Source organism: Vicugna pacos, chromosome 4, assembly GCF_048564905.1.
Source record: "Vicugna pacos chromosome 4, VicPac4, whole genome shotgun sequence".
Lineage (NCBI taxonomy): Eukaryota > Metazoa > Chordata > Mammalia > Artiodactyla > Camelidae > Vicugna > Vicugna pacos.
In genome coordinates, this window is record NC_132990.1 from 68,282,377 (window position 1) to 68,306,561 (window position 24,185).

Sequence of the window (24,185 nt, forward strand, 5' to 3'; positions counted from 1 at the left end):
TCTTTGCTAGACCCATCCTCTATTCTTTTCAAGAATTTTCTTTTCAAGATTGTGTGTGAACACAGCAGTCTTCTTAATAGGTACCCTGACCTCTCACACCAGAGGTCACATGCACAGTGGACTCTATGCGCAGTCACTCTGATTGAACCCAAAACTATTTTCTGAATCGCCAACATTCAGTATATACATCTATTAAGATTTTTTACATTAAAATCAGTATTTCTAGCTTCTCTTGAATAATCACAAAGCTCTGGTGATACCAGCCCAGCAACAACCCTTCTTTTTGCCAGGGGGTGTGCTCTGCAGGACGCCACAGCCCGGGCTCCCCTCATCCTTCTAGATCCCAATCACTGGCTTGTTTATGCTTCCTGCCTGCCCCCAGAGGCAAGACTGGGATTCTTTTTTTCACATCTCCCCTTCTCTTTTATGTTTTATTATAATTCTATTAGGAATTAAAAGGAAACATCTGACAGTCCTTTTGCTCTTCCTCCCTTCTACCTTATTCCTACCTGGAACTTGACCTTGATGGCTGGACTTTGAGTAGCCATCTTGGGACCATAAGGCAACCCTGAAACTTGATGCACATACTGAGGATGGATGAGCAGGAAGTCAAACTGGGGCACTGATCACATTGTGGAGTCATTAACCAGCCCTGGAATCCCCATTGCCAAGCTTCACCTCACGATTTAAACCACTTATAAATGAGTATCTAGTCAAATGCAATTCCTAAATGAGTCAGAGGCTGTCACATTAGGTAGTTTTCTGAGGGAAATAACACATGCCTATTGACTTTCTTGAAATTCCCATTATTTCTTGGAAATAATGACTGCAAGACTCCCATTTCACAAACAGCTCCTGTAAGCTAGGCACTGGGCCAGGTCCTTTATGATATATTACATCACAACCTCACAATAACCCTGCCAGGCAGGAGAGATTGTTCCCATTGTACAGAGAGAACTGAGACTCAGAGAAGATAAGGGATTTGTCCAAAGCCACAGAGCTATCGTGTGATGTGCTTGGCTCTGAAGACAAACCCCAAAGCTTGTGCTCTTTCCACTGGGTTTTCTTTCCCCCCAGAACTATTCCAAAGCCCTTCTCAAAATCACTGTGCAAATATGACTTCAGGTTTCCTGAAGTGGCAAAAATTCCCGCTCATACTTCTGTTTGCCATCCTAGCAGGAATATCAGAGGGCTAGGGTTAGAATTTATAAAATTCATTTGGAGAGAAGCATTATGACAAAAATGGTTTCCAACTGGAGACTTCTAACTATTTGCGTTCATGAATAAAACTATGAAGAGTGTGACTTTGAAGTGCTAGATAGAAATATTAAAGCCAACGATGAGAAAAACAGCAGCAACTGGAATGCTGGCAGATAGTTTCTCTGAGGTGTAGAGCACACAATCCTAGGCTATTGGTAGCTTCACCCCCATTTAATAGGATCATTGAGGTTCAGAGACCGTCATTAACTTACCCAAGGTCACACAGCTAGTAAGTGCTCCAAAGGGTGAAGGCAAGTTAATGAATAATCTCAGGAGATTAAGTGGCAATGGCTTATTCTGTAGGCTGTGGCAAAAAAACAATTTTTGTCTCATGTTTTATCTTTTAAATGCATGCAAATTTTGTATTATACTCTATAATATAACCACATTATTTGTATATTAGAACAAATGTATTAAATTATTTATCACCTGAATTATTTAACTTTTCTCTCCTGAAATCGACACTTTGCAAAGATGTGCCTTGTTTCCCTGCTGTGGCTTCATAAACGCTCGGTGCTCAGCCGCATACCCCTGGGAGAATATCACCCCAGTTGAAGCAGCACGAGGTCTGCCTGAGTCCAGGGGCAATTATTCATCTATGGGCTGAGGTCCTAGTTCAAGGGAGTGCAGATTGTTTTTTAACAACAAGCATAGGGTTGCGAATGCTGTCACATCCATAACACTCGTTAATTCATTCAACAAACAAGAGCCTACTATGTGCCAGGCCCAGTGTCAGCTCCTGGACCGATCCAGACCCAAGTCGGGCACTGACCTGGCACCACAGAATCTCCCAGGCGCAGTCAGGGAGACAGAAGAAGCCAGACAGGGGCCGGTCTCACTGACCTTATGAAGGTACGAAAGCCTGTTGGTCCCAGCTTCATCGTCCCCTTGATTCCCAGGAACCGAATAAACAAGTTTGCCATCCTGTCCACCAGGCGCAGGTAGTTGAACTGCTTCGCGTACTTGGGGAACACCTGCTTGAGGCAGATGGAGGGCAGGTGGGCTTCGGGATTGGTGTTGCCGGCCAGCTCGCTGTCCGAAGGATTTTCCTTTGTGGCTAAGAGCTGCTGAGACCTGCGGCACACAAGGAGTTAAAGATAGAACCGACCTCTGGAGCAGGCTTTACTGAACACAGAGAGCTTTCTCTTGCGAATTCTGCTTTCCTTTAGATTTACAGCAACCTCAGGGATGGGGGTAGGGGGTGGTATTATCATGATTTTTATCACACAGACCAGAAAACTGACCTTGGAGAAGTGACCTGCCCAAGTTCACACAGCCAGGGCGTGACAAAACCAGGACTCAAACCCAGGACAGAGCCGGACTAGAAACTTAACACTTCCTCTGTTTTGCTATCCTGGTTTCCCAATATGGACAACTTCCTTTACTGTACTCATGATTCAGGAGAATATTCTATTATGAAGCAGTCTGGGTTTGATTTCAAACTCCTACTTCAGGGTAGTAATTGAATAATTAAGAAATATAAAAATCTCATTGAGGGCTGGCAAGAAGCCACAGGCACAGTTCAATGAACAATTTGCAAAGATACATCAGTTACCCAATTCTAGGAATAGGCACAATTACGTTTTCTGGCTTAACGATTTCCTTATTTGGAACTCATACAACAAAAAAATACGATTATACTGTTGTGATTCCTTAGTCTGGATCTTTTATTCTGAAATGATTCTGATATTCAAGAAAATTCACACCTAGTAGCTCTCAAATATGCACCTCCAGCTTGGAGCGTTCTCCTCACCTCCATACCCACCTATCTGCTATGACCTGTTTATGTGCCAGGATGGCCCAGAGGTACCCTACACGGACACGACCATTTCCCCTAGCTCCAAATCCGCCTTCCCTGTCTCCTCGATGTCACCACCATCTGTCACTTACCCAAGCCGGAGACATCAGAATACATCCCACCTCCTCCTCTCCCTCTGCCTCCAAGGCCAGTCCTGCCTCCTCAGTGGTCCCGAGAAGCCACTCCAATCTCCCCCTGCCCTAGCCTGGTCACCTCTTTCCTGGACGTAGCGACAGGTTCTCCAGCCTTTCCCATCACAATTCCATCCTCCACGCTGGTACCCAAGGTGCCCTTTTAAAGCAGACCTGGCTGGGTTGCCCACCTACTACAGCTCTCTGTGCTTCCCGAGAGCCTCCGAGATGAAGTCGACTCCTTGCTCGGGCACGCGAGGCCCTCCTCCTTTCCTGCCACTGTCCTAGACATACTGTGCCAAGGTCTTGACCGCTGCCCAGCCTGGATGCAGAGACTCATGCTTGCTGGACGCCTAGCTCCCTTCTACACTCAGCGCCTCCTCTGCACCTGCAGCTCATCTCGCTTTCCCTGATCGGGGGCCAGGCGTAAGCCTTCCCACCCGTGTGTCCATTCCAGCGACAGAACCCATGAAATCGGGAGGAACAAACCTAACTCCGCATTAGATCTGTTTCCTTCACTTTAGCCTTTGTATTCTGTTGCTTTCGCTACAAGTTAATCACTAAAGGGATGTTGCCTAATGGCTTAAAGTGCACCGAATGGCCCAGCTCCGGGAACCCTGCCTTCCATGTAATGAGTGTTAAGCTAAAATACCTTTGTTTACCTCACAGGAGGCCTCCTGACCAGACCCACCTGTGAATGGCTGCAGGAATAAAAAAAAAGTTAACACATCCCATCCGGAGTCTGGCTGGAACCAGGACTGTACCCACCTCTCCCCTTTCAGTATAAAAGAAGCTGAATTCTAATTCAGGGAAGATGGTTCTGTGGGACACTAGTTCACCATCTTTCTCAGTCAGCTGGCTTTCTGAATAAAGCCGCTATTCCTTGCCCCAACAATTTGTCTCTTGACTTACTGGCCAGGTGTGTGGCGAACAGTACGAGCTTGGACTTGGTAACACCCTGAGCGCAGCGTACATGGCCAATAAATACTGCCCGACTGGTTAAGAGATCTGGGAAACGAAGAGCCACGTCTCATGGTACTGAGCTCAAGACCAAGGCTATTTTCTACTTGTTTCTTTATTAAATGGCCTCGTCCCCAGGGCTCCTGCATCCAAGGACACCATCAGTGACCAAGCTGGGTTGTCCTGGTATCTTCATACCTGCTCTCCCCTGGCCCTGGCTGCCCGGCCCAAGCCCGTCCCGCTTTCAGGATCAGCTCAGATGTTCCTTTGGCTATGTCCCACTCCTGTCCCTTGGACCTCCTTCTTCGTTGCTCTCTTCAAGCTGCCCTGCATTTGTGTATACGCCGATCCCTCTCACTATTTTGTCAGCTCATCCAAGGCAAGGACCACCTCTTAGTCAACTCTGTTTCTATAGGACCTGGCACGTATTAGGCGTTTGGGAAAGGTTTCACTAAAAATGTTGAGTTGGGAAAGTTTGCCTTTAATAGCAAGGCAGGCTGCAAATACAGTACCAAGGTCATGATGCTTTATACCCTATAAGCTTGTTTAAATGGGAAAGAGGTTCGATAGAGAAACAGCATCCTTGATGGCCTTGCCAAAATGGTCTTCTCCTTGTACTGGTCCAAGGAACCAGCCTCTAAGAGAGAGAACCCCTTTGGTGAATAAAAAGTCCTGTAAGTTCTGTTTGTGGCTCCTTTTGAGTGGATCTCAAAGCAAGGACAGGCAGAGGGCAGAACCAGAGCAGCTTGAAGGAAAACCTGTGTGGATTGTTCCGGGGAAACAAACGCTCCCTCCTACAAAGGAGGGGGACCTGATTCCTCGGGAGGAGCACATGTTCCTGGGGGTGGGGGTAGGGGTGGGGGTGGGGGGGTGGATGTAATTTTCCTTCAGCTAAACTGGTTTTATCATCACCTCCTTGAATTTAAGACAGTCAATAAAAGTCAGGTGGTTACTCTTCAGATGAAATAAGATGTTTTCCACGTTAAGGTTATAGGAAGAAAGATGAGAAAAAAAGTAGCACTGTTACTAGAAATTAGCTCTTAAATTACCAGATAAGTGGCAATCACTGACTTTATAAGCACTCATTATGCTTTTGTTACAGGAAAGAGTTGGAAGTGTACCGTTTGCATACACTCGATGACAAAGGAAGCAGTTGAGAACCCTCCAATCAACAGAACTGCCCCACTTTCATGATCTCGTTTGCTCTTTACGCCGTACATGAAGGAGACTGTCATTTTTATACCCCTGTCCCAGATGGTGAAACTGAGGCACAGCAGGGTGAAGCACCACTTTGCCCTGGATGAAATGGAATCACACATCGATCATCTGTCCAGGGCTTTTCCCACGTTGCTGCCCTGTGATTCTGAAACACATCATGATTCACATGGGGAGGGGGGCTTTATAAAATCCAAAGGATTTTGAATAGTTTTTAAAAATTATAATAGTAATTCATGCTCTTTGGAGGCGTTTTGAGAAATGTATAAAAGAATCAGAATCATTTGTAATCCCACAACTCTGGGCTAAACACTACTAATGTTTTGATTCTCATATCTATTTATAAAGTTAGCCTCACATCACAGAGAGTTAAAATCCTTACACTTTTCATCACAAGTGTCTTCCCATGGTATGTTCGCATGAGTGTAATTTCTCACGGACATGTAATAACCCATATTATACCTGAACCACAATTTAATCAGCCACCCTCCTCAGTCAGATACTGAGTGTCCACATGGCTTGTCTTGGACTAAATGGTATCGTGACAGGTCCCCTAAACCATGCGCTCCCTCTCAGAAACATAACATGTTACGGCTGGAAGCAGCCTTGGAGATCATTCTGCCCAGCGATGTCACCTTCTTTCCCTCATTGCGGTCTAATGTACATAACGTCAAATTCACCATTTTAACCGTTTTGAAGCAGATGATTCACCACGTTGTGGAACCACCATCCCTCTCAAGTGCCAGCACCTTTTCACAGTGACGTCATTTTAGAGAGGAAATGAATCCCAGGTAGGTAGGACTTGGGCACCAGTGGGTCATCTGAGGGGCAGATGGTCCAGGGTGGTGGCCTTAGCTGGGGCTGCCTGATGATGCGGCCCCCACCCACTCCGGGGGACCTCTCAGGCTGGGAAGGTTTCCTGGATGGCACATTAGAGGGTGTCTCCCTCCAGTGTCCGCAGCCTGTATCCCATCTCACCCCGAGAGCCGCACGGGGTGAGTCTGTTTTCTCTGCTCTGTGACAGCCGCCCACATTTCTTTCAAGGGTTGATGCACTTACTGGATGACTTCTGTTCCCCTTCCTTCCTGAATCCCAATTAACAACCTCAAGATGAAAAGGGCCTTCAAAGCCACAGATGTTTTCCTGGACTCAAAGCCACAAATGCGGGGGGAAGTGGTTTTACTCAGCCAGAAGAAGGCAATAAAGATATCGCTGATCTATACGAGGAAATAAAACAACGAGAAATGGTATTTTGCTCAGGATAATTCCAATGATCACACTGAGATCTAAGTTATCACAAATATTGCAAAGTCCCATTTTTATTTAATAGCATTTTAATGGAAAAGTCAGGCTTATGAAATAGAAGTGACTGGTAAACGAAACATAAATCAAACTTCTAGCCCTTCGGGGTAAGGTTTTAAAAGCTGAATTTGGTGTATCCTTGATTCATTAAAATAGGGGAAAGATTTCTGGAATGCTGTATCTATTATTGTTTCACAGGTAAAATGGAATTTTGTTTTTGAAATTGATTAAATTTAAACATTCAAAAAACTTAAATTAAGTTTAAATTGTCATTTACAATTTAGTAAAACGCTCGCAAAAAACCACCTGCTGTTCTTCTGCCTGGAAAGCCTGCTGTTAAAAACCACCACTGTTTATCGGGGACCTACCGTATATCAAGCAGCTTATTACCTATATATATATATATATGATCTCACTGGTTTCTTGTAACAATTCTACGAGGTAGGTGGAAACTAGTCCCATTTTATAAATTAGGAAACTGAGGCCCAGAAAACCTCAATACTTGCACAATGTCACAAATCAATAGCAGAATCAGAATTTAGACTCAGGACTGTCTCACTACACACCCTAGGCTTAGCTCACTATACAGTTCTTGTGCAATTTTGATTAAAATCAAACCGAAGACTTTTCTTCTGATGTATCAACCATATAATCTCAGAAATTGGCAAAAGAGGAAGGTCGATAAAAAGCAAGGTCCAGTTTCAGAGGCAGTGCTTGGATTCTCTCAGAGAAATAGTTCCCATTTTTAGTTAAGCGTCCCTTCAAGAATGTATTCATTCAGGAAGCACTTCCCAAGGACTTGCCTGTCCCGGGGGCCTCGGCTACACAGGTGAGGTGGACACAGTCCTCGCTACCCAGAAGCACGTGACCCAGTGGGGGGAAGCCTAGACCCGCCCACAAACAATGACGGAGCCAGGTCGGGGTGGCCAGGTGAGCATCCGAAGGCGGGACCCAGAGCATTCGGAAGGAGGTCAGTTTGCTGGGTCATATGCAAGAAGGGGAACAGGTGGGAATATGACCAGAAAGCTGGTGTGGATCTGGGTCTTACAGGATCTTGATTGTCAGAAAAGGATGCTTGGATCTGGCAGAGAAGGAAATAAGAAGGCTGTGGTGGATCTGGGGAGGGGGCAGCAAAATCAGCAGCTCGGTGGAGATGGATGAGCCCGGCAGCAGTGGGTGTTCTGCATGGAGGGGGAACTGGGTGATGTCAGGAAGCTATTGGAACTCTCGAGGTCGAGGACTCGGAAAGTGTGGTCCCGGGACCAGCAGCATCAGCATCCCCTGAGAACTTGAAAGAAGTGTACATCCTTGGCCCCACCCCAGACCGATGGCCTGAGAAGCTCTGTTTTAGCAAGATCTGCAGGTGATTCTAATGCAGGCTGAGATCTGAGAATCTCTGGTCTCCGTGAAAGAAGATGGATTTGGCACCTGCTTGACCATGGGGGACAGAGAGGGAGAGAAGGCCCTGGATCATGTTCCCGGGCAATCTCATGGTTTGGCAGGAAAGCCTGGTGGGCAGCGGGGCCACCCTAGCAAAGGGAGGCTCCTTTCCCCGTCGTTTAGCCAAGACATGTCCCCCAGCCCCTTGGGAGTTTCAAATGCACATTGGCATTCCTAAAGACACTGCCAGCCATGCCCCCAAAGAAGTCCCTTAAATCAGCCCACCAGCTAATTTAAAGAGCTGGAGGATGAAATCACTAAAAATAAACATAACTACCACGCAGCCCAGCTCTGTCATTTGATAAATCTCTTCCTCCATCACAGAGGCCCCATTTGCTTGATGGCAGTTCGGTGCTATTTGCAGAGAAGGCGATAGATGGGGGAGGCACGCGTTTCCAAATTGATGAGGAGAGGGACTCAGTGAGAGATCCGTCTGATGTTCTAGTTCCGATAAGACTTAGACCCAGACCCATGCTGGGACTCCTCCCACCTGCTCCCCTTCGTGCAGCTCCCTGCTCCCGTGAACACTCGCTGGGCCACTTCCACCTCCCACGATGACTTTTCTCCACAGCACAGTGTACCATCATCCACAAAACACAACAGTGATGCTACTGGTAGCACCTACTGTGTGCCAGCAACTGCAACCTTAAAACAATTAGCTTGATAAAAATCCTAACAAGCAGGTGTTATTATTATTCCCATTTTACTGATGAGGAAACCAAGACACAATGATGCAAACTAATAGGTTGGAGATCCAGGATAGAGACCCAGGCAGGCAGGCGCCAGCATCCTTGTTTTAACCACTGCTGTATGCACGGGGACTGAGCAGGCATGGGGATCTGAGAGTCAGGTGGGTTACCTGTCACATCTCATTTGACCCTGGCAATGACCCTTCTGAGTTAGGCGGAAGAACTGGCCCCATTTTGCTGATGTGAAAACTGAGCTTCAGAGAGGTGACCCACTTTCCAAACGTCACTCAGCTATTAAATGACTGGGTAAGGATTTGAACAGGGATCAGCTTGAGTTCAAAGCCCAGGCCCTTTCCACTCCATCCTGTCACAACTCAGTGTGCTCGTGAAACTCGTTTTCTCCTCTCTTGTTTACAAGAAAGAGAGGTCTCTTACTCATGGGCTGGTGTGGGGCTTACCAGGGAGAGAGGCTGCGAGGGCACTTAGTCTAAGCCCAGCACAAAACTGTTGCGTTGTTTAGGATCAAAGAGAGCCTGTCTTCTAGAGCATCCAGATAATTCTGCTTAGGGGGGTTGTAACCGACCTCATTGTGACAACCTGGGAGCTGCCAGCACTTATCTGTTCGGGGCTATTCCTTTCTGATTGCTCAACAAATCAACCCCTTGTTTACAGTTACAGGCTCACATGAATCACTGACGCACTGTTGTTGCATGTGTGAACCAGTGAAGGCCCCAACAGCCACTAGGTCTCGGTCCCTGCTTGGTCCCTAGGTGCGTTCCCGGAGCCGCCAGGCTGGGGGTGCTGCAGGAGCATCCTCCTGCCAGGCCAGGCAGTGAATTAACAACAGGACAAACGTAAGGACTTGGTCTAATGTCCCCACCCCCACAGACCCACAATTCAGGCTGCTTCAGGGCTGGAAGTGCCCGAGGGGTCATCGGGCCCAGCCCTCTCATTTTCCGGATGAAGGAACTGACAGCTCATTTTACAAAGGCCTCCCAATCCGATTCTTTTCCAACTGGGCTCTCTCTGCTCTGCCCCTCTGCACAGAGCGGGCGTCCTCGCCCTTCTCCCTCTCGCTCTCTTCGCCTTCCGGCATGGGCAGTTAGAGTCAGCGAAACACGTGCTGTCACTCGGGCGGGGAGGGTTGCAGCCAGGCAGCAACCTCCATGGGGCGCCGGCCTGGGCGTCTCTCTTGGGTGTGGGCTCTGGGGGCAGATCGAGGCACCGCTGGAATCCCAGCTCTGCATTCTCAAGCTGGGTGACCTCAGGCAAGTCATAGAACCTCAAAGCTTCAGCATCCTCTTATCCCTCTTACAGTGGGAATAGTAGTGGTACCTAACAATGTTACCTAACCTCTAGGACTGATGTAATTACAGAGAAATGGATGCACGGTGCTTGGCGCAGTGCCCTAATACCTGTTGGCCACTTCGACTATCGTCGCCAACATCTTTATCTCCCACATGCTGTCGTCTCGAGAGGCTCACTGTCCAGTCACCAGCCTCAGTGGGGTTGATCGGCACACACCTCTGGGAACTCAGGAGAACACAGCGTTTCTTTAACCATTTTCTGACAGTCTGCCCCACCCCCACCCATGCAACTAGACACTGGACTGTCCGCCTGCTCCTCTGACTGCCGGCGGGCCGACTGGGGAATCTCACGGCAGGCTACCCGGGCTCAGGATGCACCTACCTCTCGTCCAGACATACATAAGTCCCCTAAATAAGGGAGCCCCATTTTCTCGGGCCTCACTGGAGAGCTGCCCCTTCTCTGATACGCTGGCTGCCTAGCAGGACTCCTGATGTCACAGAATCACGCACAGAGCGGGAGAGATTTGCTGCTCCCCATATAAAGCAAAAGTAAAACTGACTGAGGGGTAGGAGGGGCACGAGCGGTGCCCCCGTCTTGTTTTCTTTTTCAAATCTATTGGGAAGTTGAGGCGAAGTCAGTTGCTTGAGGGCCAGCATCAAGTGAATAGTAAAGACGGCCCAGTTCCCCTGACTTCCTGTTCAGAACCTTTAAAAAAAGAGAAAGAAAGTAGAAAAATGACACCATTATGGAGCTAAAAACACCGGAGTGACCATAATTCTGATTCTGAATGAGAAGCTTCGGAAGGGCTGGCCAGGCTGGCAGGCGCCGAGGAGAAATCTTTTTGCCCAAAGGGCTGCCGAGTCCCTCTTTAAACCCACTCAGTAGCTGGCCGCTGTCCTTCCGCGGATGGCTGGGCTCGTGTTCAGCTTTCCACTGGACCCCGGGAGAACGTTTTTCAAATGACAAGCCCTTCGTGCACAGGCTGCCCGCGGCGCCCGGGACAGGGCTTCACTCTCAGGGCCCCACAGGTCGGGTCGCTGCCTGCTTTGCCTGTCTCGTCGTCCACGTCCTGTATCCCTCCCTCTTTTTGTAAGTGCTCTTTCCCAGATTATCCACTTTATCCCCAGATTATCAAGTCCGGGATTCTGTATCACTGTTTCCAAAATGCTTTCCACAGCTTTCAGTCAGCGTCACCCGTGCCTCCCAGGCTTCGTGCATCAGCGCCATCATCACCACCATTCATTTTTCTTCAGGGGGGTTATCATCACACTCACACCTCCTTGGTTACCTGTGCAGCTCTCTGTCTCATGCTTGTTTCGCCCGCTGGACCGAAAGCCCAGGAGGGCGACACCTCTCTTGCTTGCTGATGACTCCAGCCCCTACACAGTTCCTGGCACACAGCAGGTGCTCAAAAGAACGGGCAGAAAATACAGTCACTGTTTCAGTGGGTTCTCACCATCCTGTTAGTTTAGACACAATGGTGGACTCCAGTTTCCATCGGAGGATGCTCAAGCTTTGAGAGGTTAAATCATCTGCTTAAGTGATGAGGCTGGGACTGGAACCCGGTGGCCTGACTCCAGAGGTCACATCTTTAACCCTGACACTGCCACACCCCTCCACCTCTGGTTGCCGGAATGAATTTTTTCCCCTCTTTTTCTCTCTGTTACTGGGAAGATCCTGTCTACACTTGGGCAGAACAAAGATTTCCTCGTGGCGACAGCAAGGCTCTGTCTGTGTGACGGTGGTAATCAGCGTTTGTATCGGCTTCTGTTTTACCACCTCCAACATTAGCGGGGAAGGCCAACTCGAGCTTTTGTTGTAAGCTCTGCTAATGAAGGGATCCTTTTAATTACATACTCAGAGCCTATCTGCCACACAAAGCATTTTAACGCTTAAACACAGCTCTGCACCAAAGTATAGGGCTGCGTGGATCCAGACAATAAGTGGGGAAACGTGTGTGTGGAAGTCATCCATTGCCCAGACTGCAATTCTTCCTGGCATTCAATTTCATCCCAGCCTAGCTCCTTTTCTATGGTAACCCTCGTTCCCTTTAGCATCCTGGGCACCCAATGAACCCTTATTCAGGGGGGTTCAGTAGGGATATCCCTGGTCAAGGATCCTCCTGCCTTCAGATTTCAGATGACATCTGCTAGCTTTGTGAATTTCACTTGTCACTGATTTGCAGGGTGGCAGCTGCCAACCCCTGCTGCACGGGCATCGAACGCAGAACCATTTTCATGCGACCGTCCCAGGGGCTCGTGGCATTGGCACCCTGCTTTGCAAGGTGACTCTGTGTGTGTCATTCTGTAGGGGATTTTCACTGCTGTGACTGAGGATTCATAGGGCTGATCCCACCGGCCTCTCTCAGGCTGGGCTGCCCCAACTTCAAATTTGTGGTTGGTCAAGGAAAGAGAGTGACTCTTGTGGCGCCTCCTCTGGGCAGGAACTCGCCCGTGCACTGATTATTGTGCTTAAGTCTCACCTTAAGGTATGAGATACTAACATACACTCGGGAGCCAGAAGGCTTGCGTTGGAATCCTGGCCCTGCCCCTAATGAGCTGGTGACTTCAGGGAAGTGTCTTAACCTGATTGTGCCTTGGTGTCTTTATCTGTATAATGGGGATGATAATTCTACCCACATCCCAGCACTGCTGTGACCATTGAATGGGCTAATATATGCAGAGCATTTAGAACTGCACCCAGCATGCTGTGAAAACTCAAGAAGTGGTAGGTGTTGATGTCCATCAGACGAAGCTGAGCTCAGGTAAAATAAAGTATGTACTCAACCTTCTACCTGGGATCACTTGGTGACCTGGGTCTGTCTGACTGTCAAAACTGTTCTTTCCAGGCTTCCAGCGAGGCTGGGCAGCGCCAGGGGGTTCTCTGCTGGCCCTCCACTAGGAGACGGTCATCACTAGGAGACGCCGGGTGGAGTGTGACCTGGAGACAGTCACTCTGTGCTGATGTCCTCCTGGCCTCAGTGTGAGCAGCTGGCCCCTGCTTTTACTGCTTTGAACAACTGCTCCCCCAAGGGTTGCCATGACTCCTTGATCTTTCTGGAATTCAGCTTCTTCCCAGCATCCGATGCGGTTAGTCGCTCTTTCTGAAGCTCTCGTTCTGTGCCCCTGCTTTCTCCTGGTGTTTTTCCATTCTCTGCTTTTCTTCCTCAGGACCCTTCATGGCAGACGGCCCACTAAGCCTTTGTCCTTGACCTGCCTCCTGCCCTACACAGTGCCCCACACAGTCCTCCGGGTGATCTTAGTTACATGTGGAGATGCTCCAAGGTCCCCTGGTGGCCAGGAGTAGATGCAGGCCTGGTGCCTGGATGCCCAGGTCCTGTTCACCACGTCTCACCAACAGCCAGGCCCAAATCCTGCTCATCCCGCAAAGCCCACTTCAAATGCCAGCCAGTTCCTAGCCTTCCCTGATCCCTCCTACCCAGAATCCTCTCTTCTGGATTTCTCCCAGCACTTCATCTGCACCTCTCTTGTGAAATTCCTCCTCTTCTGAACTTACATTATGGTGACTAAAGTCTGTGGCTTCTTTCCTCCAGAGACTGTGAGTTTGCCAAAAATAGAATCTGCTTTTGTTCCCCTGATGGGACTCTGCATCTAATCGGCGATGTCGAAAAAAGACACGGTGAAAAATGACTGTGCAAGAAAAGCATTCTTCCAGACAAATAACATAAAGAATTTAGTATAATTTTGCCTGAAGGCAAGAAAACAGGCAGGGTGACCTCCGGGTGTCATTTTCAGCCTAAGGTTCTATATAAAGCCATTTTTAGGGTAATAATACAACAATAATAATTTATGATAATAAGAATAATAGTCATCCTGGTTCTATTCACAGAGATGATGCCCTATCGCTCAGCCTCTGTTTCTGTTCTGTAAAATGGACAATAAAAGCTCACTCCCAGGGGTGTGGAGAGATTCAACAGGAGGACATAAAGCCAGAGGCTAGCATCCCAGCTGGAGTTTAGTTGCAAAAGCAATGGTAATCGTTACCACTCATTCGACATGTACTTACCAAACACCCGCCTCAAAAATCAGGGACAGTGGGTCAGCTCAAGCCCAGTCTCCTCCGAGAAGACTTACCTGCCTCCTCCAGCCCATAATATTCTTCTCCTCCAAGAACTTTGGTCCTGACAAAATTAGATTTTAAAAGATGCGGCTAATAAATTAGGCATGCATATTAGTTGGTAATCAGGTCCAGAGAGGAAGTCTAACTTCTTTCTTTATGCAATTTAAATTCCCCTAACATAGAGTTGTTGTCAAAATCCATTAAAGTATTTAATTTCTCTTGTCATTGCCTAATTCCCCAAGCAGGCAGCCAGACAGTTTGCCGTGGTGTTTCTCACAGAAGTACTAAATGTTTAGCTATCATGGTACATTTTTTAGATGATGTCTCCCTGGTGGCTCTAGAGACTCGGAAGAGATGGCATAAGTTCAAGTACAAGGTTAAGGCAGGGCGGCCGGGTGGCAAGAGCTGCAGGGATTATGCATCCAGCCGGCCTGGCTTTGAGCTCCAAGGCTGCCACTTGCCAGCTGAATGACCTTGGGGTAGGTGCTTAACCTCTCTGAGCATCAGTTTCCTCATTTGCAAAGGGTGATAACAGTATCGATGCATAAAGAAGTTGGTGGCATGCCAGACATACCATGGGTCCTTGATACAAAACAGTTTAAAAATCCCAGCGATTTAGAGACGTACACACAGGTCTAGAGGCCACGGTGCTCACTCACCACCCACTCACCACCCCGCCCTGTGGAGCAGCGTGCTTATCATGTCACAATGGCCAGAACCACTGTGTCCTGAAGCTTTCTCCTTGCATAGTGGGCTCTCCAAACACCCACTCAAATAAATTAATCTCCCCACTTGACCGCTTCACCTGGTGGGAGTGAGAGGTTTCCATGCCAACGGGAATGAGGTGGGGAACCCCTGCCCCAAGAAAGAAAATAGAGAGTCACTTAGTTTCTCTACTAACGAGCCAGCGCAAGCTGGAGTCAGAGCTGGCCTCTTCCTTGGTTGTCATGGTAACGTTGACTGACCTCTCGGGAGGGCAGGGGGGACGTGTGGGCGGCGGTGGCCAAGGGATGAGGGCGGCAAAGCAGAAGCGCTCCACGAGGTTGATAAGAGGAGTGCTTTGCCTGCTTTTACAAAAAACAAAATCCGTTGGCAAAAGTACACCCCTCACCAGGGGATGGAGAAATTCCAGTTTTTATTATACGGTTCCTCTGGGGATGATGAATAGATTTAGAGTCCACCCTCAAGGCCAGTTCAAACCCAGTGAACAGAGCAGTTACTACCTCCTCAGCCGTGACTCAGGGGTGGGAAGGGCAGCCCTTGTGCCTCTCCGGTCGTGCTCAGCATCTGGGGAGATGAGGCTAAGCTGATACCTGCAGCCCCTTGCTGTGGTTCCGTGCACAATTTCCCATCCAGGATCTAATGCAACCTGAACATCATCCCTAGGAGGAAAAAGAAGCGCGCCCATTTTACAGGCGAGAAGATTGAGTGCTGTATCCATGAACCAAGGAGTGCGAATACTTAACTTTCATTTTCTTTCTTCTCATTCGCCCTCTGCGCCCCTACCCTGCCATAAGGCTTAAGCTGTGACAGCACCTGAACTTGCCAAACAGGTTCAATTCTTTCCCTCGCTCTTAAGCTCCATGCAGCTTTTTAAAGTCACCTTCTAAGCCCAACACCTGCCAGTCACATCTACTCAGATGTCCCCCCTGTATCCAAGCTCAGTACAGTTTGATTTCCTGCTCCCACCAACAACCTGCTTCCTGCTGTTCCCATGTCGTTACTGGCGCCTTTATCCTCCCTGTGGGCCAAGCTCAAAGCCCTGAAGTCAGCTTCGGCTTCCCCTCTCCCTCACCCTGGTTTCTGGGGGCCCGGAGAGAAGCCCCTCCACTGTCCCTCTTCCATTAGAGGCTCCGATTCGAACATTCCGGGGGGCCCCACAGGCGACGCTCTCTCACTGTGTGGCCTTGGGGAAACAACCAGGTAATAGCTGAAGGTCAATAGTGGGCTGAATACTGGCCCTGAAAGCCTGGAATCTGTCAGTGTGGCCTTATTTGGAAAAGGGTCTTTGCAGATATAATCAAGTTAAGGATCTTGAGATTATCCTGTATTTAGAGTGGGCCCTAAATCTGGTGCCAGGTATCCTTAGAAGCAAAAGGTGGGGGTGGGGGGTTGGCAGGGGGATTTGACACAGACACACGCAGAGAAGTGGCCAAGTGAAGACGAAGGCAGAGATTGGAATGATGCTGCCACAAACCAAGAGACGCCTGGAGCGACCAGAATCTGGAAAGAATGAGAAAGGATTCTCCTCTGGAGTCTTAGGAAGGAGCCTGGCCCTGCTGGAATCTTGACTTTGGACTTCCAGCCTCCAGGACTGTGAGAAAGTACGTATCTGTTGTTTGAAACCACTGCATTTGTGGTAACTTATTATGGAAGCCCTGGGAAACCCAGACAAGGTCTCAGTTTCTGCATCTCTGAAATGGGTGACCTTAGAGCTTTACTGCGAGATGACATAACTGAAGGCAACTGGAATAGTGCCAGGTGCACAGTAGGCCCTCAATAAATGTTAGTTGGACCAAATTAACTACTCTGAGTCATTATTTTGGAAACTTCTTCCCGGGGCACACCTGGCTGACTGCCTCTGTCTACAGTATCAGGTTTGTAAAATGTTTAACTTCAGAACCCAAGAGCCAGGAGGAAGAGCCAAGGGGAGGCTCTCTTCTGGCCCAGGTGCAGGGGATGGACGAGAAGCCAGCAGGGATGTCTGTGTCCTTGCGAGGCTGGTAACCAAGTGCTGGCCCATCTCCAGCTCTGATGAGGCTGTCACGGTGGGTTTCACAAAACATCTGTTTCAGAAACAAGCCTGTTGTTTCAGGCAAGCTTGAGAGATAATAGTATGTTTTCCCTATACACAGCCGTGACATGTTCACTGAAGCTGAATATTTCTAAATGTGACCAATTTCTTAAACGGCAGAAGCCCATCAAACTCTTCAAGAACATAGATGGCGTGGAGCAGAGGGGCCCGGGAGGTGTCCTCTGTGGCTCCAGACCTGAAGCAGCACTTGCTCTGGCTTGTAGGGAAGTAGCTGGGGGTAGACAGGGGTAGAGTGTAGCAGGCTCTCAGAAACTGGTCCCGCTAAAGTTTACGCTTAATTCTGCAAGGAAGTCAGGTCCCTGGGCTTCATGCATATGGATGGCGGCCGCGGCTGAACGATAACCTACGATTTATCTTCCCCACGTTAATCGACTTCTGTTGGCTACTGAGAATTTGACTAGGAAATGCTATGCCGGTGCACATACCAATGATTCCCGGGCCCCGAACACAGCTTTGCTGGATTTGACTCAATTCTGCCCTGAGATAAGAGAGGCCGGGCGCAGCGTCCCATGTGAAATGAGCAGACCGTGCCTTGGCCTGACGGAGACAGGAGCAGAGGGCAGACCAGCAGTGCGGGAAGTGCCGGGATGCAGCCTTGCAGGGGAAGGGCAACGAGGGCCGATGACGCTGACTCCTCAAGGTCCTTCCTAAGGGTGGACACACAAGTTGTCCACAAGCCATGCCAGCTCCCGATTGGCTCGGAGTTTCCCTGGCTGTGGAGTCTCTGCTCCTAATCCTTGCAGACTTGGCTTCCAGTCCCTACTCCAGTTCTCCGCATCCCGGGCTCTACTTGGCCCCAGCATCCTTCCATCCTCACCAGCCTGCTGCTGGGGTCCCAGCATCCATGAGGTCAGGTCCATGCTGGCTGACTGCTAAGCTCCCAAGGCCAGGTCCGTCTAGCACAGAAGGCAGTGATTCTGGTCCAAAGCCCCCTGAATGTCCTGCAGGCAGCTCCCAGAGAGTGCATCAGGGCAACGGAATCAATGCATTTAGAAAGGAAATAGCTTCAAGTTACGGAGACTGGCAAGATCAAGGTCCTCATTCTGAATGTTGATGATAGACTGAGCTCTGGAGACCAGAAGTGATTTGCCTAAGGCTTCCTGGTACTTGGGTTTCTGGGATCAGGAAGAACCCAGGTTTCCTGGCTGCAGTTTGCTGTGACAGTATCCTTGGCTCTTCCTCTGGGTGATATCAGCTCTTTGTAGCCAGGGCCCCTGGCTGACTCATTGCTGGCTCTCCAGCAACAGCCTGGGGCCAGGCCCAGAGCAGGGGCTCAGTAACTGGTACCTAGACTTGGCTGAATAGGTCTCCTTCATAAAACGAATCAGAAACTGACATAGTAGTGAAGCCAACACAAAGGTATAATTTCAGGGTTCTGTGAACACCTTAACTATGTGCTATAAAATGGTCCGGAAGTAGAGAAGGATGTTAAATTGACACATCATGTCACTGTGTTAATTTTTTCCCTTGCATAACTACGATCTGGTGTTTACACAGTAACAGCTGCTGTTGTTCAGACACTTCGGCATCCAGGCCGTGCCCTGGGGGGCCTTGAACACAGGTGTGATTTAGTGCTGCCCTCATCCCAGCCTGGTACAAACTCGCAGCCCCTCTTTCTAGGTAGAAACTGAGGCTCAGGCAGGCTAAGTGGTTTGCCCAAGGTCACACAGCTCACAAGTGCTGGAGCATGGATTCTAGTCTCTGCTGTTTTACCAAAGTCAGGATGTTCTGACATAAGAATAGTAATCATAGGTGATGAGATATAATAAGAGTTCACTCTCTGCCAGGTCTGTGATGTGTATGAACTCATCCAGTCTTCACACTACAAACTCTTGTCTCCACCTTATTCGAGAGGAAAAATAGGCCCAGGGACGCCAAGTACCTTTCCCAGGCGATCCCAGCCAGTCTAGACGATGGGGTACAGGTAAAGACTGAGAGCTCAGAATAAGTGGCAAGGGTGTGAGAGGGCCCTTAGAGATGGGCTGGACTTGCTTGTTGTCTGATTTGGGGTAAAATGCTCTAAAATAATTTTTTAAACATTTTCATAAAATTGACATAAGATAAAACTCACCTCATTATTTCTCAGGGTACAGTTCAGTGCTATTAGGTACATTAAGACTGTGGTGCCACCATCAACACCATCCATCTCTGGAACTGTTTCATCTTCCCAACCTGAAACTCTGCACCCATTAAACCACAACTCCCGACTCCCCCAGCCCCCGGCACCCACCATTCTACTTTCTGTCTCTGTGAATCTGACTACTCTAGGTACCTCATATAAGGGGAATCATACAGTATCTGTCCTTTAGTATCTGGCTTATTTCACTTAGCACAGTGTCCTCCAGATTCATCAGTGCTGTAGCTTGAGTCAGAACTTCCTTCCCGGAGGGGAGGGTATAGCTTAGTGGTAGAGCGCATACTTAGCACGCATGAGGTCCTGGGTTCAATTCCCAGTACCTCCATTTAAAAAAAAAGAAAGAAAAGGAAAAGAATTTCCTTCCTTTTAAAGGCTGAAGAATATCTCACTGTGTGTACAGACCACATGTCTATCCATTCGTCCATCAGAGGATCCCTGGGTGGCTTCCGCCTTTTGGCTGTTGTGAACACTGCTGCTATGAACACGGGTGGACAAGGGCAACTTACTTTGAGGCTCATGGTCGTCCACCCCAAATCTGAGCCTCGAGCTTTGTCCCTGACTCAGAGGAGAGATTCACCACCTGCCCAGAGAGAGACGAGCCCTCCGTCTCCCCGTGTCCCTCGTCACCTCGGTTCCCCCGCTCTGCCCTTCCCCATTGCCGTGCCCTGTAATCCAAGCTGCCATCACCTGTCACCTCATCAGTGGGTCGCCTGAACTCCAACAGCCTCTTCTCCAGTCTCCTTGCTTCCAGCCTCCCCTTCCAAACCATCCTCCATGTCACAGCCAAACTGTAGATCTGACCGCGGTGTCCCGAGGTCCTAAGCCTTGGATCTCTCTCGAATTTCCTCCAAGTGCTGTGGCAGTGGCCCTTCTCAGGTGGGCCTTCCCCGACCACTCTGCTCACAGCTGTAACCCATGCTTCCCTAGTGCCCCCGAGGCCCTTCCTTGCTTCCTCCTCCTCCACAGCATTTATCACCACTTATCAGAGTAGAGATTTTATTCATTCATTTGGTTCACTGTCCAGCTCCTGCCCTCTCACCCCACCCAACCCAATAAAGAACGTCAACTTCTCAAAGGCAGGGATTTTTGATGGTTTGTTCACTACTGACTCCCCAGTCCTAGCACACAGTAGGTGCTCAATGAACATGGCTGAGTGTGTGACTGTGAGAATGACTGGCCCCTCAATGCCTGCAGGATGTATCTAGACTCAATCTAGACTCTCTGGTCTGGCCAAGTCCATTCATGCTCTGCCTCTGGATTCCTCTCCAGCCCCATGTCCTACCACATTCCCATGTAAACTCTAGCCAGACTGCACTGCTTGCCACATCCTCCTGCCGTCTGCTAGCCGCAGGACCTTTGCACATGCATTGCCTCTGCTTGGAATGCCATTCTCCCCACCCCACCCTACCCCACCCTATCCTTCTACTGGTGGGGGGTGTCCCCTTCACCATGCTTCATAACATCCAATTTCTACCTCTTTTGAGGTTCTTTTCACACTGTACTATCACCATTTACTTGTCTGTAACTGTTTCTAAATGGCCATCGCTGGGCTATTGGGATCACCTTGCCTTCTCTCGGTTTCCCCGTGCTGTGCCCTGAGCACGTGGGAGATGCACAGAAAATGCCTCTTGAGGAAAGGGGGCCAACCTCTTGAGTCTTAGCTGCTTCACCTATGAAACCAGGCAAGGCCACTCCTGCAGGTGCCAGAGGATTAGAGATCATGCCCTGTACTGGAACACGTGCCTCGGTGCCTGGCACGCAGCGGGCGTTTGACACCTAGCACCTCAGTCTCAGCGCCCTGATGTGACAGAGGGACGGCAAGGACTCGTGCAGGGTCTGCTGTTTCCATCGGAGCCCCCAGCTGAAGTCCTGCCATCATTAGTCACCACTGGGGGCCACACTGAGAAGCGTCGGCCCTGGAGAGAATTCCTGTCCTCTCCTGTCTTATTCGTCACATTCTGGCAGCTTGCCCATGGAACAGAGAAAAGCTGTAAGTCCCCTTTCTTCTCCAAACCAGCTGCATTTAAAATCAGCATGGCATGGAAGTGAGAACTTCCAGGGACCTCCGGCACCAACTGTGCCCATCTCTCATTTGACACCTGAGGACACAGGTTCGGAGAGGTAGACTGATGTGCTCACGATCACACAGCTAGTTCGGGGTTTCACTTTCTCTTTCTTTGGTGCAGAATTTTATTTCTCTCTGGTTGAACCTATTGGACCCTGAGGAATTTGATAGCTGAGTCGCAAATTCTCACTTGGCCCAAATCCTGATCATTCTCATCACTCTACTAGTAACTGAAGGGAGAGGGAAACACATTTTTAACTTTCATAATATTCCACGTAGCAGCATCAAGTCAGTTTCAGATGCTTTAGGTGCTGGGAAATCTCTCACCGAGGCCTCCTCTGCTACCCAAGCAGAAGAAATAGACTCTGGATCCTCTCACTCTTCCTGTCCCCCTAGATAAATGACCTGCCATTAACAGAGGGACGGCAACATCCTGCCACCGGCACTGAGGCTCTTCTTTATGAGCCCCTCCGCGGAGAGTTCTGTGAACAGCTCTGCCTGCTCCCCCTCGTCACGGGCACAGCAGCTCCGTGCCCGGCCCGTTTGTGTGGAGGGAGGTGGCTGTGGCGACAGTGTGGAGCCTGGAGCTCAGGGTGGTGGCAAGAAGGACCAGGGAGACCCAGTTGGAAGTGAACCCAGAACTCCCTTTCCTTGTGAGTCATCAGCCACCACCAACAGTCTAATTCACCACCTCTGGTCCCAGAGGAAATCATTACTCCTAATTATTATTATTAGGCATAATGACTAATTAGTAAAAATAGCTACCATTTACTGGGTGCCGGCTTATGCCTGGTACTTAATGCATATTCTTTCTTTTTTTCCTATTTTACACTTCTTAATTTATTTTCTCTTTTTCTAGTTATAAAGTCAATATATGTTCATGGAAAAAGAACTTCAAGATACTGAAAAGCAGAAAAGGGGATAAAATACTCAGCCTTTGTTTCACCACCCACATACAGCCAGCCACTGCTAACATGTTGGTGTTTCCTTTCCAGGATGTCTGTCTGTCTGTCTGTCTGTCCATCTCCAAGTGCGTGTGCATGTGTGCCTGTGTGTGTGGTATATAAGATTTAACACAGCTGTAATCATACTTTTACAGAAAATTACTTTTAATTCTCACAGCGCGCCTATGAGTTGGGTACTATTATCTCCACTTTACAGATGAGGAACCTGAGACTCAGAGAGGCTAAGTAATTTGTCCAAAGTCACACAGCAGATAAATGGCAAGAGAAGGGTGCTGGTCGAGTCTATCCGCTGTCAAAACCTGTCTTTCCCCCACTCTGCCGTGTTGCTTCTCACTCATTTAAGGAAGAATCAGGGACAGTTTTGATTCCATCTCTCCTGTTACCCCATTCCTCGGCCCGTGCCTGCTGGACCACTCACTACTGAGAGATGTAGCGACAGATATCAGGGACTCGCGTTATTCCAGCTGCGTCCACTTAACTGGCCAGTACCTGACTACAGAAAGCTTCGAAAGCTGAAGCTTCAATGAAGACATTCTGTCAGAAACCAGAGGGAATCTGTGTTTTCTGTGCATAGAGATATCTGGAAAGCTGAAATCAGAAAGCATAATGAACTAGTTTTTGCAAGCTGTTTTGCATGAGACCAATACAAGTAACTTATACAGAGCAGCTGCCAGAGGGCCCGGGAGGCGTCCTCTCGCCCAGCCTGCAAACATCTGTGGGGAGGGACCAGGATGGACCTGGAGTCCATGTTTTCTTAAAAGGGTTTGAACAAAATGGTAGGTACTAAGCATCTTAAAGTTGGCGCCAAGCAGGTAACCATGTGGTGCCTCCTATGTGCTGGTGCAGGGGATCTAAGATAAATAAGACAGTGTCGCTGCCTGCCTGGAGCTCACACTTCTGGTGTAGAGAGAGTTCCTTATAGGTGTATTAAGTGCTAAGACGCAGACACAGAAACCTTTTTTGTTCCAAAAACCTTAAGGGCAGATTCCTAAAATTTCTAAGATGGTAGAATTCATGGTGATGAAGGAAAGTTAGGGGGACCAAGGGCAGGGACAAGTTGATTCAAGGCCTTTACGAAAGTCCTCTGTTCATCAAGTAACAATAGAACTTATGTTTATCTTACGGGTCTTAAATTTAGGAACTAGAAGTTGTCATACTCTGCTCCCCAGACATTTCTCAAATCTTTCTCCCTTGCAGTTTGAACAAGATGTCTGGAATCTGTTTTACTTTGCTGCAAAGCAATGTTCACAGTGAGCCTTATTTCTCTGTGTGTGCGTGCTTGTGAACGAATGTGTTCCCCCAGCTAAAGATTCGGTAATCTCTACCCGAATAACCAGGAGCTGTTGAATTCTACCTTCTGGATCCTACCAGAGTCACAGGATGCTGTGAATGTGAAATGCTCGGAATGGCCCTACCTTCCGTTAGATGCTCAGATACAGAGGAATTTCCCAACATGCCTGCCGTACGCCCCAGTTCCTTGCTAGCTCTGGGCGGCTTTGGCCCCACCTCCTAACTCCAGGCCAAGGAACGCACCCCACCAGCCCCCTTCAACCAGGCGCCCTCTCCTCTTGATACACATGGGAGGCATGTCCAAGGCCCCCCTGCACAGTCCCTCAGCTCCCTTATCTCCATCACAGCTGGAGTGGCCACCGTTCCTTCCTCCTCCTCTTCCCTCTTCACTTCCCAACGCCCGGGCCCTCTTTTTCTAATGACTCCCTACAAAAGGGACTCACACTTCTCATACGTGGGAATAGAAATGTTCGAGGTTGCACAGAAAGGTATGAGGAAGGAAATCTGCAGGGGGGGAGCCAGGAGGGCCTGCAAGGGTTACTGCCCAGACTCCAGGCCGGCAGCAGCCCGAGGCCCTTCCTCTGCCTGTCGAAAGAGGACCGAGCTCGGTTCAAAACCCTACTCTGCCACTTAGATGCTGTGTGACTTCAGGCAAGTCACTCAGCCCTTCTGATTCTCTGTTTTCTCACCCTTAAAACACTAGCTCCCTTGCAAGGTGGTTGTGAAGATC

General features: G+C 49.0%; 1 protein-coding gene across 8 annotated transcripts in view; it reads right to left on the reverse strand.

The window, feature by feature from the left end:
- TTLL11 (tubulin tyrosine ligase like 11) overlaps positions 1-24,185 on the reverse strand; it is a 227,283-nt gene that overhangs the window by 40,771 nt on the left and 162,327 nt on the right. For 5 of the 8 annotated variants that reach the window (XM_072960060.1, XM_072960068.1, XM_072960063.1 and 2 more), the window contains one exon: positions 2,104-2,334. In XM_072960060.1, the coding sequence (XP_072816161.1) occupies positions 2,104-2,334 (231 nt within the window). Of the gene's footprint in view, positions 1-1,472; positions 1,565-2,103; positions 2,335-10,210; positions 10,480-15,292; positions 15,566-24,185 lie in introns of those variants that run through there. The other 3 variants (XR_012072252.1, XM_072960070.1, XM_072960064.1) reach the window with 3 other exon arrangements.